This window comes from Protomyces lactucae-debilis, assembly GCF_002105105.1.
Source record: "Protomyces lactucae-debilis strain 12-1054 chromosome Unknown BCR37scaffold_21, whole genome shotgun sequence".
Taxonomy (NCBI): Eukaryota; Fungi; Ascomycota; class Taphrinomycetes; order Taphrinales; family Protomycetaceae; genus Protomyces; species Protomyces lactucae-debilis.
Genome location: NW_024468013.1, coordinates 62,817 through 79,664, shown reverse-complemented (window position 1 = coordinate 79,664; position 16,848 = coordinate 62,817). Strand labels below are relative to the sequence as shown.

At 51.1% G+C, this 16,848-nt stretch overlaps 6 protein-coding genes across 6 annotated transcripts; 2 read left to right on the top strand and 4 right to left on the bottom strand.

Annotated features, from left to right (window-relative positions):
* Window positions 1–1,279: 1,279 nt before the first annotated feature.
* Window positions 1,280–3,010, bottom strand: BCR37DRAFT_389258 (polysaccharide lyase family 4, domain III-domain-containing protein; the record flags this gene model as incomplete). The annotated part of the gene is made up of 1 exon (XM_040870715.1): window positions 1,280–3,010. The coding sequence occupies one exon, from the start codon at window positions 3,008–3,010 to the stop codon at window positions 1,280–1,282; it is 1,731 nt and encodes a 576-aa protein (XP_040722832.1).
* A 1,102-nt stretch (window positions 3,011–4,112) lies between these two features.
* On the top strand, window positions 4,113–6,566 carry BCR37DRAFT_351188 (glycosyltransferase family 2 protein; the record flags this gene model as incomplete). The annotated part of the gene is made up of 3 exons (XM_040868054.1): window positions 4,113–5,804; window positions 5,842–6,490; window positions 6,535–6,566. The coding sequence occupies 3 exons, from the start codon at window positions 4,113–4,115 to the stop codon at window positions 6,564–6,566; spliced, it is 2,373 nt and encodes a 790-aa protein (XP_040722831.1).
* A 1,738-nt stretch (window positions 6,567–8,304) lies between these two features.
* On the bottom strand, window positions 8,305–9,386 carry BCR37DRAFT_389256 (uncharacterized protein; the record flags this gene model as incomplete). Its single annotated transcript, XM_040870714.1, has 2 exons — window positions 8,305–8,309; window positions 8,369–9,386. 2 exons carry the CDS (start codon window positions 9,384–9,386, stop codon window positions 8,305–8,307), a joined length of 1,023 nt encoding a protein of 340 aa, XP_040722830.1.
* An 832-nt stretch (window positions 9,387–10,218) lies between these two features.
* On the bottom strand, window positions 10,219–12,099 carry BCR37DRAFT_351270 (GATA zinc finger-domain-containing protein; the record flags this gene model as incomplete). The annotated part of the gene is made up of 2 exons (XM_040868059.1): window positions 10,219–10,685; window positions 11,586–12,099. 2 exons carry the CDS (start codon window positions 12,097–12,099, stop codon window positions 10,219–10,221), a joined length of 981 nt encoding a protein of 326 aa, XP_040722829.1.
* Window positions 12,100–14,283: 2,184 nt separating this feature from the next.
* On the bottom strand, window positions 14,284–14,644 carry BCR37DRAFT_382980 (uncharacterized protein). The gene is made up of 2 exons (XM_040869982.1): window positions 14,621–14,644; window positions 14,284–14,577 (listed from the first exon to the last, which is right to left on the bottom strand). The coding sequence occupies exon 2, from the start codon at window positions 14,498–14,500 to the stop codon at window positions 14,333–14,335; it is 168 nt and encodes a 55-aa protein (XP_040722828.1). The 5' UTR covers window positions 14,501–14,577; window positions 14,621–14,644; the 3' UTR covers window positions 14,284–14,332.
* Window positions 14,645–15,694: 1,050 nt separating this feature from the next.
* Window positions 15,695–16,685, top strand: BCR37DRAFT_382978 (uncharacterized protein). The gene has a single exon (XM_040869981.1). The coding sequence runs from the start codon at window positions 15,880–15,882 to the stop codon at window positions 16,408–16,410; it is 531 nt and encodes a 176-aa protein (XP_040722827.1). The 5' UTR covers window positions 15,695–15,879; the 3' UTR covers window positions 16,411–16,685.
* The last annotated feature ends 163 nt before the right edge of the window (window positions 16,686–16,848 follow it).

The window sequence follows — 16,848 nt, the reverse complement described above, 5'->3', positions numbered from 1 at the left end:
GCTCTTGGTCATATACGATCAGCGCTGGATTCTGCCAATCTGAGTTTGGTTGAGGTTATCTCGACAGTCTGCTGTTTACGTGTTCGAAGGAAGGACTCCAGCGTCTTTGCTTGAACTGCAGCAGACTTCTGCGAGCTGCCAAACATATTTATAGGAGGCTCAAGCACCATAGATACACTTTATGCCAAATAGCGATCTGCGCGAGGGAGAGGTGTTGAGATGATGGATGTCAGCACCAGCCTGGCTCCAAAACAGCCCTCATGTGCTGTTGCTGCTGCATTTCGCGCTCAAGAACAGAGGCACAGCGTAGTCCTGCTGCTTGCAGCTGAACGCGCCGACGGGACCAGTGGCGGCAAGGCGCACGGCGTAGGGAGTGGATTCATGTCAATGACTGCTACATTCTTTCAGCTGGCGCTTACCATGACGACGTGTCCATCTCGATTGAGAATAGGGCCAGTCTGTAGACCAAGAAACAAAACGTACGACATGTATCAAAGTAAAGACTTGACGATGATCTCGCAAGGAGCCAGGTAGCATTGACGATACCGTCCAGCGTAATACTCAATGATTCGCTCGCGCGTTGAAAGCTAGAGCAGAGCAACAGAATCATGACCGTCTCGATTGAGAATATGGCCAGTCCGTAGACCAAGACTGAGCATGGGCGCTGAACGCTTTGCCGGCGCATCGCTCCATGAACCTCGCGATACACTACTGCAACTCATGCTTTGCTTGAAAGGATTTTGTTGCTATTGTCCCGATGGCGCGGTGATCCACTCTTGAGGCTTGCTACCCTCTGTTTGTACTCGAACGTAGAGCCGTCAAATTAGAGTACCAGCAATCATTTGCAAACCTGTCACATATCGATTGAATGTACAAATGTTTCCTCAGCATTGTCTGGAGCAATGATTGCCTGAAGGGAACAGTGGTCAGGAAGATCAAAGGCTGACGGCATCGAGCCAGACTGCTAAATCAGGCCAATATTTGCCACACAATACACCTTCGCTGCGGTGATAGAGAGGGCAGACAATGCGCGTGAGGTGCGAGTCTATCCGGTGTACAAACACAACGAGCGTCTTGCTTGGGTAGTATCTTCAATTGTCAAGCACTTAGAAGGACAAACAAAAAGTCATCTTGACAAAGAGGACGCTGTACCAGCAGCAAGAAACGAAACATACAAAATGTATCAAACTAAATGATCGGCGATCGGACCGCAAGAAGCCAGGTAACATTGACGACACCGTCCAGCGGGGTAGCCAATGACTCGCTCGTGCGGTCAAAGCTAGAGCAGAGCAACAGAATCATAAACGATGTTTGGCTGCAAAAATGTTTTCTGCATCATGCCCATGCCACCCGCATCTATCAGGATAATGTTCAAGCCCGGCTTAAGAGTGCCCGAAACGTCAAAAATGTACGTTCGTGGACTTCTGTAGAAGGCCCCATGCGTCATGGTACGCGATTCGACGACTTCTTTGCCCCAGGCAGAGAGTTTTGGAGGCATACCGTAGTCTTTCTGCTTTGAACCATTGATTGTGACGAGTGGATAGCCACCTCGATACTCGGAGCACGTGGCAATTCTTAAAGTCTTGGCTTGCTTGACTTGCTCTTCAGTGAGTTTGAACTGCAGCGTAGTCGGATTATTGATGCCATACATCTGGGCCATTGGAAATAGAGCAATCTCGTCGCCAACGGTGAAAGTAGTCTTGTGCCATTTCATATGAACGTCTTGTGGATGCGCACGTTCAATCAGATCTGCATTCATGAAACCATGCGGTCGGCCATCATGGCAACCAATTGACCAGATCGGTGTTTCTTGCTTTGGAGCCGTCATATCCGATGACACACAAGCGCCAGCCTTTACCACAACCGAAATGCTGCTTACGGGCAGCTGGTCTTGATACAAAGTCTGCTGGTAAGTGCCGGGTAAGACGTTCTCGAGCTTGATATTGCCGTCCGAGACATCAGCCCAGTACTGAGCCGCTGCATTCGCTAATCCAACAGTGTACTCCGTCATGTTCGAACTGGAGCGTTTTTGGTTCGAACTGGCCCCCTCTTGTGAGCGCTGCACTCCAAATGAATGTAAATCGGCCAGCTTAAGATGTTCGTACCAGACGCTTGAGCGCGAGCAACCCGCAGCGAGAGGCTGCCTTTCATGCAGTTGACCTTGAACACAACCACGCTTACTCCTAGGAACATGTTCATCAATCTCCAGGTCATCGAGAAAGCCAAGGTCCGGCGTCGAGTGTGGCTTTTCACCAAGGCTGACCGTAATCCACGCCAATTGATTGCGAGCTGGCTCGCTCTGACTGTGACCACTGTAAAAGTAAGCCGATAAGGCAGTGGTCCTGTGATCATGCGCGCAAGTGATGTCTCGGTGAAAAGGACCTCCAGACATGCCTTCTTTAGACTCTGATGTCAAACTGATCCAGATACCATCTCCGGCATTGTTGCCAGCTATACCATAGAGCTCGTTGTACTTGTGAGGCACCGAAGAAAAAAACTTTGAGGCTGTCGTCCCATCAGCGCGCGCAAGGATGTCGCCAGTCTCGATAGGGATTTGCGCACCTCTGAGGTCAGATGCCCGATTGACACAATGCCCGAACACGGCTGTGTTGAGACGAAGCATGTAACGAGCTTCATACTTGACAGCTTCAGGCTTCATGCCGATATAGATGCGGTTCTCTTTTTTCCTGAAAACGTAATACCCTGTGAATCGTCCAGTAAATGGATCATCTGCATGAAATTGCAGCACAATACTGTCACCCTTGACATGCGTCTGAAAATGGGTGCCTCTTGGACCAGAACCAAAACTACCAGATTGAGCCCTAAAAGATTGGCCGCCAATGTACTGAGTGCCTTTGTAGGTGAGCTTTCGGATGATACCTGAGTCGGTCATCCGAACGTCCATGTCTGAGTCGGTGTTTATGGTGTAGCCACCGCGTTCTGGAATAATGCCGAAGCCAGATATCGTCTGAGAGAGGCTTGCAAACAGGAAAATAGACTTGAAGCGCATAGCTGAGAGGTTTGATTTGATCAAAGCACAAGGTAGTCATTGGCTCTAGTTGCCCTTTTAAGCTGCTGACTCGCGCCTCAGTGATGAATCCTTGCCTGCAAGTATTGCTATTCCATATTTGTCTGATGAACAAATGTGTACCAACTCGTATATGTTTGTCGAGAAGTCAAGTACAGTTCAAGCACGGCCAGTCTGATTATACAGGGCGTGCTCTTGGTCATATACAACCAGCGCTGGATTATGCCAATCTGAGTCTGGATGAGGTTATCTCGACAGTCTCCTATAGACGTGTTCGAAGGCAGAGTCCAGCGCTTTTGCTTGAACTGCAGCAGACGGCTGCGAGCTGCCAAACATTTACATGGTGCTCAAGCAATATAGATACACTTTGTGCCAAGTAGCGATCTAGAGCGTAAACAACTCTCGATTGCAAGTGAGAGGTCGTGAAATGATGGATGTCAGCACGTGCCTGGCTCCAAAATAGCCCTCGTGTGCTGACAGTGCTGTTGATGCTGCATTTCGCGCTCAAGGAAGGAGGCACAACGCGCAGAGAAGACAAAGCGCCAAGGACAAGCTACAGAAGCCATTTTACGCTAAGTCAGCCAAAGGCCATCCAGGAGTCAGGACACATCAGACGACAAGGCCTCCCTATTTCAGTACCTCGACAGCGACCTCATCTCCCCTCATCTGTCCCTGACGTTACACAACAACGCGCTCCCGGTCTACGTAACACAAAACCATGAGTGACTGGCCAGATAGACACTATACGCAGGCCAATCCGCCGAGACGCAAGACACCCCTACCACTGCCAGGGCCCTTGCAGACCGCCTATCAGCCAGACCCATACCAAACGCCAGATCCCTACCCGTCGCATTATGATTCTTACGAGCCATACAGTTCAACCACGCATCTAGCGAACTCAGGGACCCCGACGCGGTATGATCTGCACGATGGCCATGAAGCCTATCCATTGCAGGCCTACCCGTCGCACCAAAACTCCAATCTGTACGACTTGACGCCGGATCCAACGTCGCCATTTGCGCACCCAAATGATAGCACCTACTTCAATGGCGACTTGAGTGCACCTCAAGCTGGCTATGATACGATGGGCGTACCTCTGCTCGATCCAGGAGCGAGCTCGCCTCAAAAAGAAGTAAGTCAGTACGTGCAACAAGACCCGTACGCTGCAGCACCAGAAGGTCCTCAGCCAAGACGGTACAAGACCATGAAACGCGTCGAACTATACAATGGTAACTTGGTGCTAGACTGTCCTGTGCCTAAGAAGCTGCTCGATACTCTCCCGATTCGAGATGGGCGGGAATTTACTCATATGCGATATACCGCAGCTACAGGTGACCCGTCTGAATTCAAATCAAAGCTCTTTACGCTGCGACAAGCATTGTATCACCCACCAAGGCAGACTGAGTTGTTCATCGTCATCACCATGTACAACGAGAATGAAATCTTATTTGCGCGGACCATGCACAGCGTGATGAAGAATATCGCACATCTATGCTCGCGTGACCGCAGTCGTGTCTGGGGCAAGGAAGGCTGGCAAAAAGTAGTGGTCTGCATCGTGAGCGATGGCCGAAGCAAAATCAACCCGAGGACATTGTCTTATCTCGCAGCTATGGGTGTCTACCAGGAAGGTATTGCCAAGAATGTTGTCAACAACGAACCTGTTACTGCGCATCTTTACGAGTACACAACGCAAATCAGTATCAATGCAGATTTGACATTCAAGGGCGCCGACAGGGGTATTGTGCCCGTGCAAGTGCTATTTTGTCTCAAGGAGAAGAACCAAAAGAAGATTAATTCCCACCGATGGTTCTTTCAAGCCTTTGGGCCAATTTTGAATCCAAATGTCTGTGTCTTGCTCGATGCCGGAACCCAGCCTGGTGACAAGAGTATCTACCACCTCTGGAAGTCCTTTGACCTCAACTCGAATGTCGCAGGCGCTTGTGGCGAGATCGTTGCCATGAAGGGTAAGTACGGTAAGAATCTGCTCAACCCACTCGTTGCTGCTCAAAATTTTGAGTACAAGATGAGTAACATCCTGGACAAACCACTCGAGTCAGTCTTTGGCTTTATTTCTGTGTTGCCCGGCGCCTTTTCTGCATATCGCTATATTGCACTTCAAAACGACTCACAAGGCCAAGGTCCGCTCAAGCAGTACTTTAAGGGCGAAACGATGCATGGCGCTAATGCTGGTATTTTTGAAGCCAACATGTACCTCGCTGAAGACCGCATCTTGTGTTATGAGCTGGTGGCAAAGCGCAACTGTGCCTGGATATTGCACTACGTCAAGAGCGCATATGCAGTCACAGATGTGCCTGACGAATTGCCGGAGCTCATCTCACAGCGGCGAAGATGGCTGAATGGATCCTTTTTTGCTGCCATCTATGCCTTGTGGCATACCTTCTCTATTTGGCGCTCTGATCATGGCTTCTTTCGCAAAATCTTCTTCCACATTGAATTCTTGTACCAGGCCATCTCTATGCTCTTTTCGTGGTTCGGCTTGGGTAACTTCTTCATTGCCTTCACTATTCTTGCCAAAGCACTTGGTGACAATAAATGGACTACAGGCGTCCACATCGGCCAAAAGATCTTTGCTCCAGGCGCTGTCCTGTACTCGGTCTGTACCTGGATCTACGCAGCGTTGATTGTTATGTGCTTTGTGCTATCGCTCGGCAACCGTCCTCAAGGCTCGAAATGGGCTTACATGGTCACAATGTCCTTCTTTGCGCTGCTCATGGGATACATGCTCTTTGCAGCTGGATTCTTATCTTATGTTTCTGTATGTCCTCCTGCCTGTTTGATCGAGCTAACCACAGATTACCAACTTTATTGCCCTCAACCCGACAAAGACAACCTTTTTCGCAGCCATCAAACGTGATCCGCTCTTCTACCAGCTCTGCATTTCACTCTTGTCAACGTATGGCTTGTATCTTGTGGCTTCTATTCTATATTTTGAGCCCTGGCACATGTTCACGTCATTCATTCAGTATCTGCTCATCTCGCCATCCTACATCAACATTCTCAATGTATATGCATTTTGCAATACCCACGACATTTCTTGGGGTACCAAAGGTGATACTGGCATCAAGACTGATTTGGGTGTTGTGAATGTGAAGAAGGACGGCAGTACTGTTGAAATTGCAGTACCGACCAGCGACACGGATATTGACGCAGCATACATGCAAGCCATCAAGACACTTGAGCTCAAAGAGGCAGAGAAGAAAAACAAACGATCCGCTGAGACGAAGCAAGAAGATTACTACAAGTCCTTTCGCACGCGTGTCGTCCTTGCCTGGATCTTGTCGAATGGTGCGTTGATTGGACTCGTCCTTGGCATCGGTGGTGTCAGTCAAATCACAGCTGCTTCGCAATCTACTGCATCGAGCGGCACCAGTATCTATCTCGGCATCATCTTCTGGAGCGTTGCAGGACTCTCCTTGTTTCGGTTCATTGGCTGTGTCTTTTGTAAGTGTTGCTTCATTCAGCATGATGCAGTGGCTAACAATCAGATTTGGTGGTACGCTTATTCAATGGCGAATAATGCCTATTTAGATACCCTTTGTGCATATTGTAACACTGCTTTCACTGTTACATCTCGTGACCGCCGTGATGATCGCTCAGATGGTTTTGAAGTCACATCCACCATGTTTGTCATCATTGGCCAGGGAGAAACGGCCGCACCGTTGCAATGTACGTTTCACATTCTCCAAGCCATCATAACAGCGTCTGTTGCACTCATGAGTGGTTTGAGCGCCAGTCATCTGTCTACTCGTTGGTGTGCATGCAGTGGTACAGCGTTGCCTTTGTTGGGCTCAACATTGCTGCTTGCATTGCTGTCCAGAGTATCAACAACATCAATCATGCGCCTGCAAGGTCAGCAGCGCAGACTGAAGCCCTTTCAAGGAACCATGACATTCTGCGGCGTGTCGCAGCCTTTGAGAAAGCACAGGGATCATCCCTCCAGCAAGCATTGGCAGCTGCAGCGAAGACTCCTGGGCAAGTGAGTCCTAAACTGACAAAAGACAAGTCCAAGGCGAAAGCAGCGGAAGCACCTGCACCAAGTCAGTCGCTTTGGGAGTACTTTGGTAGTTTCTTGCCATTTGGCTCCTCAAAAGCCCCTGCAGACCAGCAGCAAGCCCAGGAGCAGCAGAAGCCTACAACAACAAGCTTGACTGAGGCGCAATCGCCAAACGCGCCGGGTACACCAATCATCCCGCCCCTTGCAGGCACCCCACTGAGCCCAATCCTTCAGCTTCCTGGATCTCCCTTGTTATCGGGGCTGACAGGATTGACCAACTCGCCAGCATCACCTGCAACGCCAGGGTCCAATGTACCAACGAGTCTGCCTGATGCGACAACTCCATCAGCCATTACGTCTCATGATATCAACTTGACAAACCTGCAGCCCTGTCGAGACTACATCATTGTGACGGCGCGCGGCACAGGGGAAGACCAAGCTGACCCGAATGGATCCAGGAATCTCGTACGAACGGTACTCTCCCAAGTTCCTCGTGGGAGTGTGTATCAAGTCCAATACCCAGCCTCCATGAATTACTTTTCGTCCCCTGAACAAGGCGTCAAAGACTTGACTACGTTTGTGGATGCTCTGGAACAGGTCTGTCCACGAACACGTCTTGTCATGCATGGATACAGTGAGGGTGCCATGGTTGTTGTTGCGTCCATGTCACAATCGCCCTTTCAGCTTCCAGATGTGCCCACGCCCCCACCCGTTCAACCATTGATTCCCAATCGCCAACGAAAGGAGATTGATCAGCAGATTGTGGCCGTGACCTTGTTTGGCGACCCATACTATCAAAGTGGCCAACCGCAAAACAGAGGACCACCTTTTGGACAAGGCGTTGGCATCATCAAGGAAGTCTTGACGCTGGCAAACACAAAAGTACCAGCTCGCTTAGTCACTCGAACACGCGATTACTGTCGTCCAAAAGATCCTGTGTGTGCTGGCTTGGGGTTGTCACTGCTGACGGATGGATTCAATGACCACCACTACGTCAATACGACAGAGGAAAGCGAGGCCATTGCTTTTGTGATTTCGATGTTGAAAAGGTAGTGTCCATCTGATGAGAAATTTCAGGAGTATGCCGAAGACTAGACGTTGTAGACAAGCTGAGTAAGACCCTTGCTCAAGAGCAGAACGCTTGGTGCGATCCAAAGACCTTCAAAGTTGAATTAGAATAGGACAAATTTGCTTGCTAAAAAGATTCACAGAGCAGTCTTAGTCGAGCTCTAGCCGTTTTGTGCCAAGGCTATGCATATGCTTAAGCTTCACTGATTCAGGTGAACTCGCATGACTCATGTTATAGTACTGACCATCTCGCTCACCTGAGCCGAAGCCTGTTCCATCATACTGTTGTGGTTGATAATGCGGGCTAACAAAATCCGAGCCAACGCCATCTTCCATATTGCGACCAAAGGAATCGACGCGCCGACGATCGAGGATTTGTTTGAGACCGAATCCAAAGTTGCGCATACAGACAATAGCATTCGCAATCGAGGCAACGAGCAATGCAAGTGTCAGGATTGCGAATGTCACGAGCGGTCGTCGAGCAGCACCATAAGATGCTGCTTTTGGACCAGCGTACATGCGTTCAACTTTGAAGACAAAGTAACCGGCGCCCGCCAGAAAGTAGATGAGTGCGAGATACATGGCCCAGTGAATTTCACGACGCAGTGCAAGACTGGTGCAGAGCAAACCGAGCATGGTGATGGGAATGACAGCCAGGGTCATGTAGAACTCTGGGTCACTGCGATCGAGCTGGATGACGGCGAATTGCACGGAGAAGCCAACAAAGACGACGAAATCGAATTTGAGCAGGGCGACGAAGATCTGGTAGGCCATGTATCGGCGTCGCATTTGTAAGTCCGCGCCAATGTGTTTGTAGATGGTCCATCCGAATTCATTGTAGAGCCGGTAGGCAAGGTAGACGAGTGCGCCATTGAAGACGATGATGACTGGTGGGATGGCGAAGAGAAACGGACGAATGGGTAGACGTGATTCTGTACCATTCCAGATTGGCGTGAGGTTTGCAGCGACGAGAGCATCACGGATCTGTGCAATTTGGATGATACTGTACGTTGCGAGCGCCAAGTGGTAGATGCACAGTCCAATTACCTGAATAGTGTTTTTCAGACGAAGCGAGTCCCAGGTGAGGCCGAGGCCAAAGACCTCCGCAAAGAGGAAGAGGCTAAAGTACGTTGGAATCGCCTTGGAGGCCTTTGACTTTTGTTGTGAGATGGCAGGTAGGTCTGGGTCATAGCCTAGGATGCCTAGCTCAAACCGCGCAAAGACGTAGCCTTCGAGCGCCATGACGAGTAAAGCCATACCAATCGTTACGGTCATGAAGGCTATCGCATTGATGGTTGTTGGCCAGTACTTTTGTTAGCAGGTTGAGTCGGTGCAAGTGGGATGGGGCTACCATGATGACCGTATGGAGCTCAGCGCGTCTCTAACCAGAGGTCTGTACTCAAGCGAAAGAGACTACACGCCTCGCTGATGCGCTGTATCGATACTGTAGGATGTCGACTGCAAGAGGATGTTGCGCTTGAATCAGTCGCGTCGTCGCCTCAAAACAAAAAGACGCGACTCGCTGCAGGCTGGCCAAGACACGAGATGTAGGAACAGGCCTGCTTGGTATGCTTTACTGTACAGGCAGTCCTTGAAATAGCGAGGCTTCCTCGTACCTTCGCGAGAGTCAGGGGCCTTTGAAGCGATTGCGAGGAGCTGTATCAGGAGCTTCTCTCTTTAGTCGTACTCAGGGGTCGAGCTGTTGATTGAACAAAGACACTTGACAAGGCCAACAAAGCTATATGTGCAGAACAAGTAATAAACACGACATGAGATTCTATTGATGTATATAGCTACTGCGACATTCGACAAGCTCATTAGCGCCTGTGCCTGTAAATAAGTGAAAACTGATCGGAACGACAATGAATAGAGAGCACTTTGACAAAAAAAGAGATTAAGAAAGTGTTGGCTGTCGCTGCATGTCCCCTCGTTGTTGTAAATGTTGGAAACGATCCTTGATTGTTGTTAGAAGGTGACTTGGATGTTGCTTTGTAGCAATTGGCCAGAGAAATTGGCGATGGCATGAGTAGTGGGCCATTGACAGTACTTGCCAAACAATCACTGAAGAAACAGACGCACCCATATTGCAACGTGATGCCCTTTGCGATCACCTGCTGCCAATGGTTGACGCAGAGGAACGCCTTGTATGTCCACGCGTCTCTGTACTAGGCTGCATGCCCATCTGCTGAACCGTACTCTGCCCAGCATTAGCAGCACCACCACTACCTGCCTTCTTCTGCAATTTCGCAAAACGTAAACCACACGCATTGCACAGCGTCTTGGCACCACGTGGTCCACGTCGCCATTCAGGAGAATCCGTCGTTCCACAATCCGTACATACATACTCAGGTCCTTCGGCACGAACCTTTTTCAATTTCTTGGGAGACTTGGGATGTGCGTGATCGGGTGAATGCTGCTGCTGCTGCTGCTGCTGCTGCTGCTGCTGCTGCTGCTGCTGCTGTTGCTGTGTGGTTGTCTGTATAGTAGCAGGTGTCGCTACACGCGCTTGCTTCTCACCTGATCGAGGAAAGACTGTTCGTGCATCTTCTGTTTGTAATTGCGAAGAAACGGTGACTGAACCTGTTTGCAACGACACAGTATTCGAGCCAGCGAGTGCTTGACTCGCTAGCATGTATGGTGTTTGTACACCCATCCGATCCGGCGATCCTGGATGTTGTGATGCATGCGAGAGTTGAGCTGGTGGATGTCGTGGTGAGGGTCGCGACACAGGTGGACCAAGCGGCGTTTGTTGCTGCTGCTGCTGTGATGTCTGTGGTTGCATTGGGATGGGTGTACGACGTTGCGGCAAGACACCAGGTGCAATGAAGGGTGATGACTCTGTATAACCCGTCGGTGCACCGTATAAACCATAAGGAAACGGTTCAGGCGATCCAAAGGGGTAGAAATCCTGCGACGGTGGAATATGTTGTTGCTGTTGCTGCGCGAGTCCCGAGTATGACAGGTAGCGTGGATCTTGCACGGCAGAGCGTGTATCGTTACCAACGACGTGTCCGCTTGAGGGTCGAGCGGCATTGGGCACTGCAGGAGATTGACCACCGACATCGTAGAAGTAACTGGCGGTGTTGTGGAGTGCACTCAACGTATGCGGACCTTGCCCAGCAGCATGCGACATGTCATTGACGAGATCTTCTGTGCTGAGAAAGGCATTGACGAACGTATCCGACACAGCTGGACTATCGCGATTGGCTTGTTGCTGCAGATGCGGATGCGGACGCATGGGGGCCTGCTGCTGCTGTTGCTGTTGCTGCCACTGAAGCGTCTGTGCCAAGATCGCCTCATACGGCGCCGTCGTCTGTGCTCGTGCAAAGGGTGACGAGCTGCGTTGGCTGCCTTGCTGCCAGTGCTGCAAGCTCGACTGCTTCGATGCTCCCTCAAGTCCTTGCTCATACACACCTGCACCACCACCGACAGCACTCGCATGACCTGAACTGTGCGTCCCCAACGATGTTTCACCAAGGACGCCCATCTCCGACAACTCCTCCTGCCTCACACCGAGATCCATCAGCTTTTGTCGCAACATCTCATTCTCCTTCTTGATATCAAAGAACGTATCGAGTGCGTGTGCTGCGCGCGATGGGTGTGGTCGTGCACTTAGGAAGAAGCAACGCGACGCATGCATCCTACCGCCCGACACGGGATCCCTGACTTCTTCATAATGCGGCCTGCCAGAGACTTCGAGACAGCTATAGTCACCGTCTGCTTTGCGGATATGGTAGTAGTGATAAAAGTCCGTTTGTTGATCGATCGATTCCTGTAGGTGATGGACGAAATGCGCTACTTCGTCAGGTCGAATGAGATCGGCCATGCTTTCGTTGACGAGTTTCTCTGGTTCATAGCCGAGGAGTGCTTTGGCGGTGCGAGGGGCCCATACAATGAGGCCGTCGGGTGAAAGAACGAGGGAGAGGTCTTGCAGGACATCGAGCATGGTTTGAGACCACTGCCGACGACGCGTGACATCGACGGTCATGCCTGTGGCTGCTGACTCTTTCACAGCATAAGGCCCGGATTCCAGTGGTTGCTGTTGATGTTGCAGTCGTGGCTGCTGTGTATCGATGTGAAGGCGGCCGACCTGAGAAGGCCGTCGACGCGCATGCACGTCTGCAGCACTTGCGAGATCTTGCTTACTCTCCGATCGGGATCGCTTGGGACTTGCCGCTTCGATGTGCTGCTGCGACTGCGACTGCTGCTGGTGCTGGTCGTGGACTTGTTTGTTGCTGGTGTTGCTGACTGGAACTGATTCCATACTCACACCTCTCTACCTCACACGCGATTCGTTGAAGGTGCTCCAGCGTTGATTAGGCTTGAGCTTAGACTAGCCCAGAGTTTCTTGGATGACCGGTTGGTAGGGAAAAGGATCTCGATGGACGTGAATTGTCTGATCGAGGATCGAAGGAGGTTGTTGCTCGGTGGGAGTGTGTCGAGTTGGCGCGTATATATAAGGAGTGCGCGCTGTGTGGCGAATGGGTAAAAGGCCCGTGCTGCACAAAACAGGGAGCTGGAGGTCGAGGCCTAGAGACGGTGCTAGCACTGGCTTGTCCCTCGGGGTGTGTCCTTCAAACAAGCAGCGATGGGTAAAAGGTTGCAAACGGGCCGCGACACAATACCGCGCGGGCCAGTGGAAGGTGGTGGCCCCGGCAACTAAGAGAAGGCCTTTTCGCGTCTCTCTGTAGTATGCACGAGAGCAAGTGCCTTTGGTGTAGAGAGAGACACGAGGGAAGGACGAGAGGAAGAGGGAAGAGAGAGCGAGACTGCAACGGGTGCTTCTCAGGTAAGTATGATAGCAAGTTGGCAAGCGATTTTGCGCGTGAGAGCTTTGCAATGTGGGCCTGTGTCAGGCTGTGTGTGTGTGTGTGTGTCTAGTCAAGCGATGGATTGAGTGGCAGCAAGAGAGAGCAATGGAGGATGGCGTCGGCGTGGATTATTGCTGAGCTGCCGTGTCAGTCTGGCAGTCTGGCGGTGTCTGGCTCTCTCTCTCTCTCTCTCTGATCATGAGACTGAGGCCTTCTCCCCTCTCTCACCAGAAAATGAAAGCGGATCTGCCTGCTTATGTCACGACTCATCTCTCTCAGACAAGGGGGGAGCGCCATCATGCCGCATCAGACAGGGACATTGAGGACGCACCTGGCATGGCAGCACCTACCTGCCGTGATGCTACGCCTATCTATCTTGTATGAACCATACATAAGAACAAGGAACAACTCAAAAATCAGGCCAATTCAAGCCTCAGACTCAGAGTCCTGCCGTGGATTTCCGCAGCAGTGGTAGCGAAGAATGAAATCCACAACTCTGGGAGATGAAAAGGCGGATAGCAACTTATTAGCAGCCATCAAGCGTGGCAGCCTTCAACTGAAATCGACTTCATGGCGACATACCGTCACACACAACTGTCAGTCAGTGATTTCGATAGTGAGACAGCCTCGGCACGCTTCTTTCAAGGTCCCACTCAACTTCCAGCCATAGGCTATAGCACTCTTAGCGTCCGTGGATGACCCAAAAGACACGTCCACTGCCATGATGTCTCAAACGTGTAAGCTGTACAAAAACAAGACACAGCCCGAAACATACTCCAATGCGGCTCCATCAATCAGCCCCAAAGTACATTCAAGTCATTGTCACTTGCAGGTTGCAACAACTGAAGTCCTAGCGTGACTGTGTCTCGGTAGAATCTATTCCCCGAGTCACAACTTCACAAGTAACCCAAAAATTGCACGATTGAAATACCCGCAGGCTGCAGAGTGCACCTAGGCAATGAGCGCGAGCATTGAGCAAGAGATAGACAGTAGACTAAGGCGAATCGGCGATGAGCCCATAGTCTACATGATTGCCAACACTTCAATAGGACAGTCTTGAACCTACCAAGCAGTAGAGGCACAGATAGAATGAAGAACGTTTCTTGCTCAGGCTAAGGAAGCTTGGTTTTCGTACGCTACGAGCCTATGGCGCCAATCGAGCTACATATGAAGTTAAGTTGCGCAGCTCACGCACTATGAACGTCACGATCGCCTCAATCTCAGCAAGCTGCACGTCTGTACGTGGTTTCTTAGATGTTCTGTCTGGAGTCTATGAGCCTTATCATTGTGTTGCCTTGCGCTATGGCGCTAGTCGGGCGACATAAGAGGTCAGATTTCGCACCTCGCGGACGAGGGTGCTAGGCGGCAGACTGTGGTTAGCAGAGCCCCTCGCTGCTGCTGGCACACTTACTATGGCTCCATGTACGCATTAGCTATGTTAATGCTGAACATGGCAATGCCCAGTAGAACGAGGACGGTGCTCAAGACAATGGCGCAAGGAGTGCAGTGATCAGAGCAATGGCCAAATGAGCGCAGTGAGTGATCAGAGCACATTGATGGCAGCTTGCGCCATCGCATTGGCGACTGTTCTCATGTTACCTGGCGTCGCGATGTTCAGCGTGAACATCGCTAATGCGTACGTACATGGAGCCTTGGTAAGTGTGCCAGCAGCAGCGAGGGACTCTGCTAACCAGTCTGCCACCCAGCACCCTCGTACGCGAGGTGCGCAATTTGACCTCTTACGTCGTCCGCTTAGCGCCATAGCGCAAGGCAATACAAGGATAAGGCTCATAGACTCCAGACAGAACATCTAAGAAACCACGTACAGACGTGCAGCTTGCTGAGATTGAGGCGATCGTGACGTTCATGGCCACGTGCTTGGCCCTGAGCACATGAGGAGATGGCACAAACTATCCGCACCCAGACCATGACCAACAAAACGTTAAAGATGGAGCTATGAGCTGTGCGTACAGGTGAGAATCACGCATGAAACTACTTTGCATGCAGCCGTTGCCGAGTGACGGCACAGGAACTGTTGGACTGCGTCCCTTTTAATCAGCTGCGGCTGAGCGGAGTAATCCACCGAGTGGCCCTATATCTGCGGTATTGGCTTGGGCACGGCCTCTTACCAGATGCTTTCGCAGGCTTGCTAATAGACGGTATGGGCACTGCTGTTCTGTGCTTTTGAGGGCGTTTCCAAGCGTTCTACTGGGCAAGCCCTTTGAGAGTAGGTCTAAAGCATATTGATTATCTGAACCCTGGGCAATACCTCCGTCCATGGCGCTGTTTTCCCGTCAGCTTTGAAGGTCAGGCTTGTTCGTCGTTACTTACTTTGCTACGCAACGAGGAAGATTGCGGTTCGCCATGGGAAAGATGACATCTTGGCACGATGCCTCCCTTCTGCTGAGGCTACACGATTGGCCAGATGCTGACTTGAGCCGGGATGCTTGCCTATGTAGGCCTGCCGTCGCGCTGCCTTCGCCCTCGACCTCGTTCTCACTCTCGCCGAAGACTTGTCTTTGACTCTTGCATCATTAGGCTGCACCACAAAACAATCACCAGTAATCTTGTCAGCGACAGTCCCTCTTTCTTCAATGCCACGAGCTCGCCGAACCAGCAGTGAAGAGGAAGCTTACAAGGCCCTGCGTCGCGAAAAGAACAAGCACTCAAAACGAAGAGCAAACGCCGCAAAGCTTGCATCACAAGCTGCCGCTACATCCAGCGCAAATGCAAACGCGATTGCTGGCCCAACAGGAGCCGTCCGCAGCGCTCCAACTGTGTCCACATTCAGTACCACTGGGTTTCCTGGTACTATCCCAATATCAGCTTTGCTGAACTCGCCGAACCAGCAGTGAAGAGGAATCTAGAGTCAGAGAGTCAGACAAGCACAAAGAACAAAAATACAAACCAAAGCTGGTGCTGCACGATGCCGAGAAGGCGCGACTGTTGCTGCCACCATGGAAGCCAGTGCTGGACCTTGTGGCACGCCACACGCAGTCTTTGCAGCATCAGATGGACTACACAACCTTGGAGAAAAGATATTTCGATCAACGCTCAAGATTGTTTGCGGGCTGGGCGTGTGCAGCGTTCGCTGGCTCGGCGAGTTGAGCAACGCTGAGATTGGGATAGCACCTGAGACACAAGTGGTACTAAATGAGGACGCAGTTGGAGCGCTGCGAACGATCCCTGTTGGGCCAGCGACCGCGATTGCATTTGCGCTGGATGTAGCGGCAGCTTGTGACGCAAGCTTTGCGGCCTTTGCTCTTCGTTTTGAGAGCTTGTCTCTGCAATACGCTGCGGATGCCCGGTCTGCTCATCTTTCAAATTCACTTTCGGCACACCAGGACAGATATCTTCTCGGCAACAACGTCACCAATATATCTCATGGCCTTCGAGGACTTTCCCAGCATGGTATCACATGGTTTGTTTTCGCTGTTGTGCTCACTGACATGCACATCCTGACGGTGGACATGGTGAAAAGTTGCTGATGTCTGATGTTTGCTGCGGCACGACAATGCCAAGCAACTCTTTAAGTCTGAAGAGTGCAGGATGGACTGAGTAAATACCCGCAAGCTGCAAAGTGCACCTAGGCAATAAGCGCGAGCATCGAGCATTAGGTAGACTAAGGCGAATCTGCAATGAGCCCAGAAGCTGGCACGTCAATCCGACGTCAGTACCTTGTAATGCACTGACAGCCATGCATGTCGTGCCTGTCTCCATGATTGCCAACACTCAGGAGAACGGTCTTGAACCGATCAAGTAGTAGAGGAACTCTTAAGCAGTCTGGTACCCACTCGCGTGGATGTGACTGCTAGTGCATCTCTCTGCCGCGAGTCGCGCGCGTTCACGTGATGGGCACCCCTTATTCTACTTCATAGAGAGCATGAGCCTCTACTCTGCTCCTCGTCCGTAACAATCCTATTTGC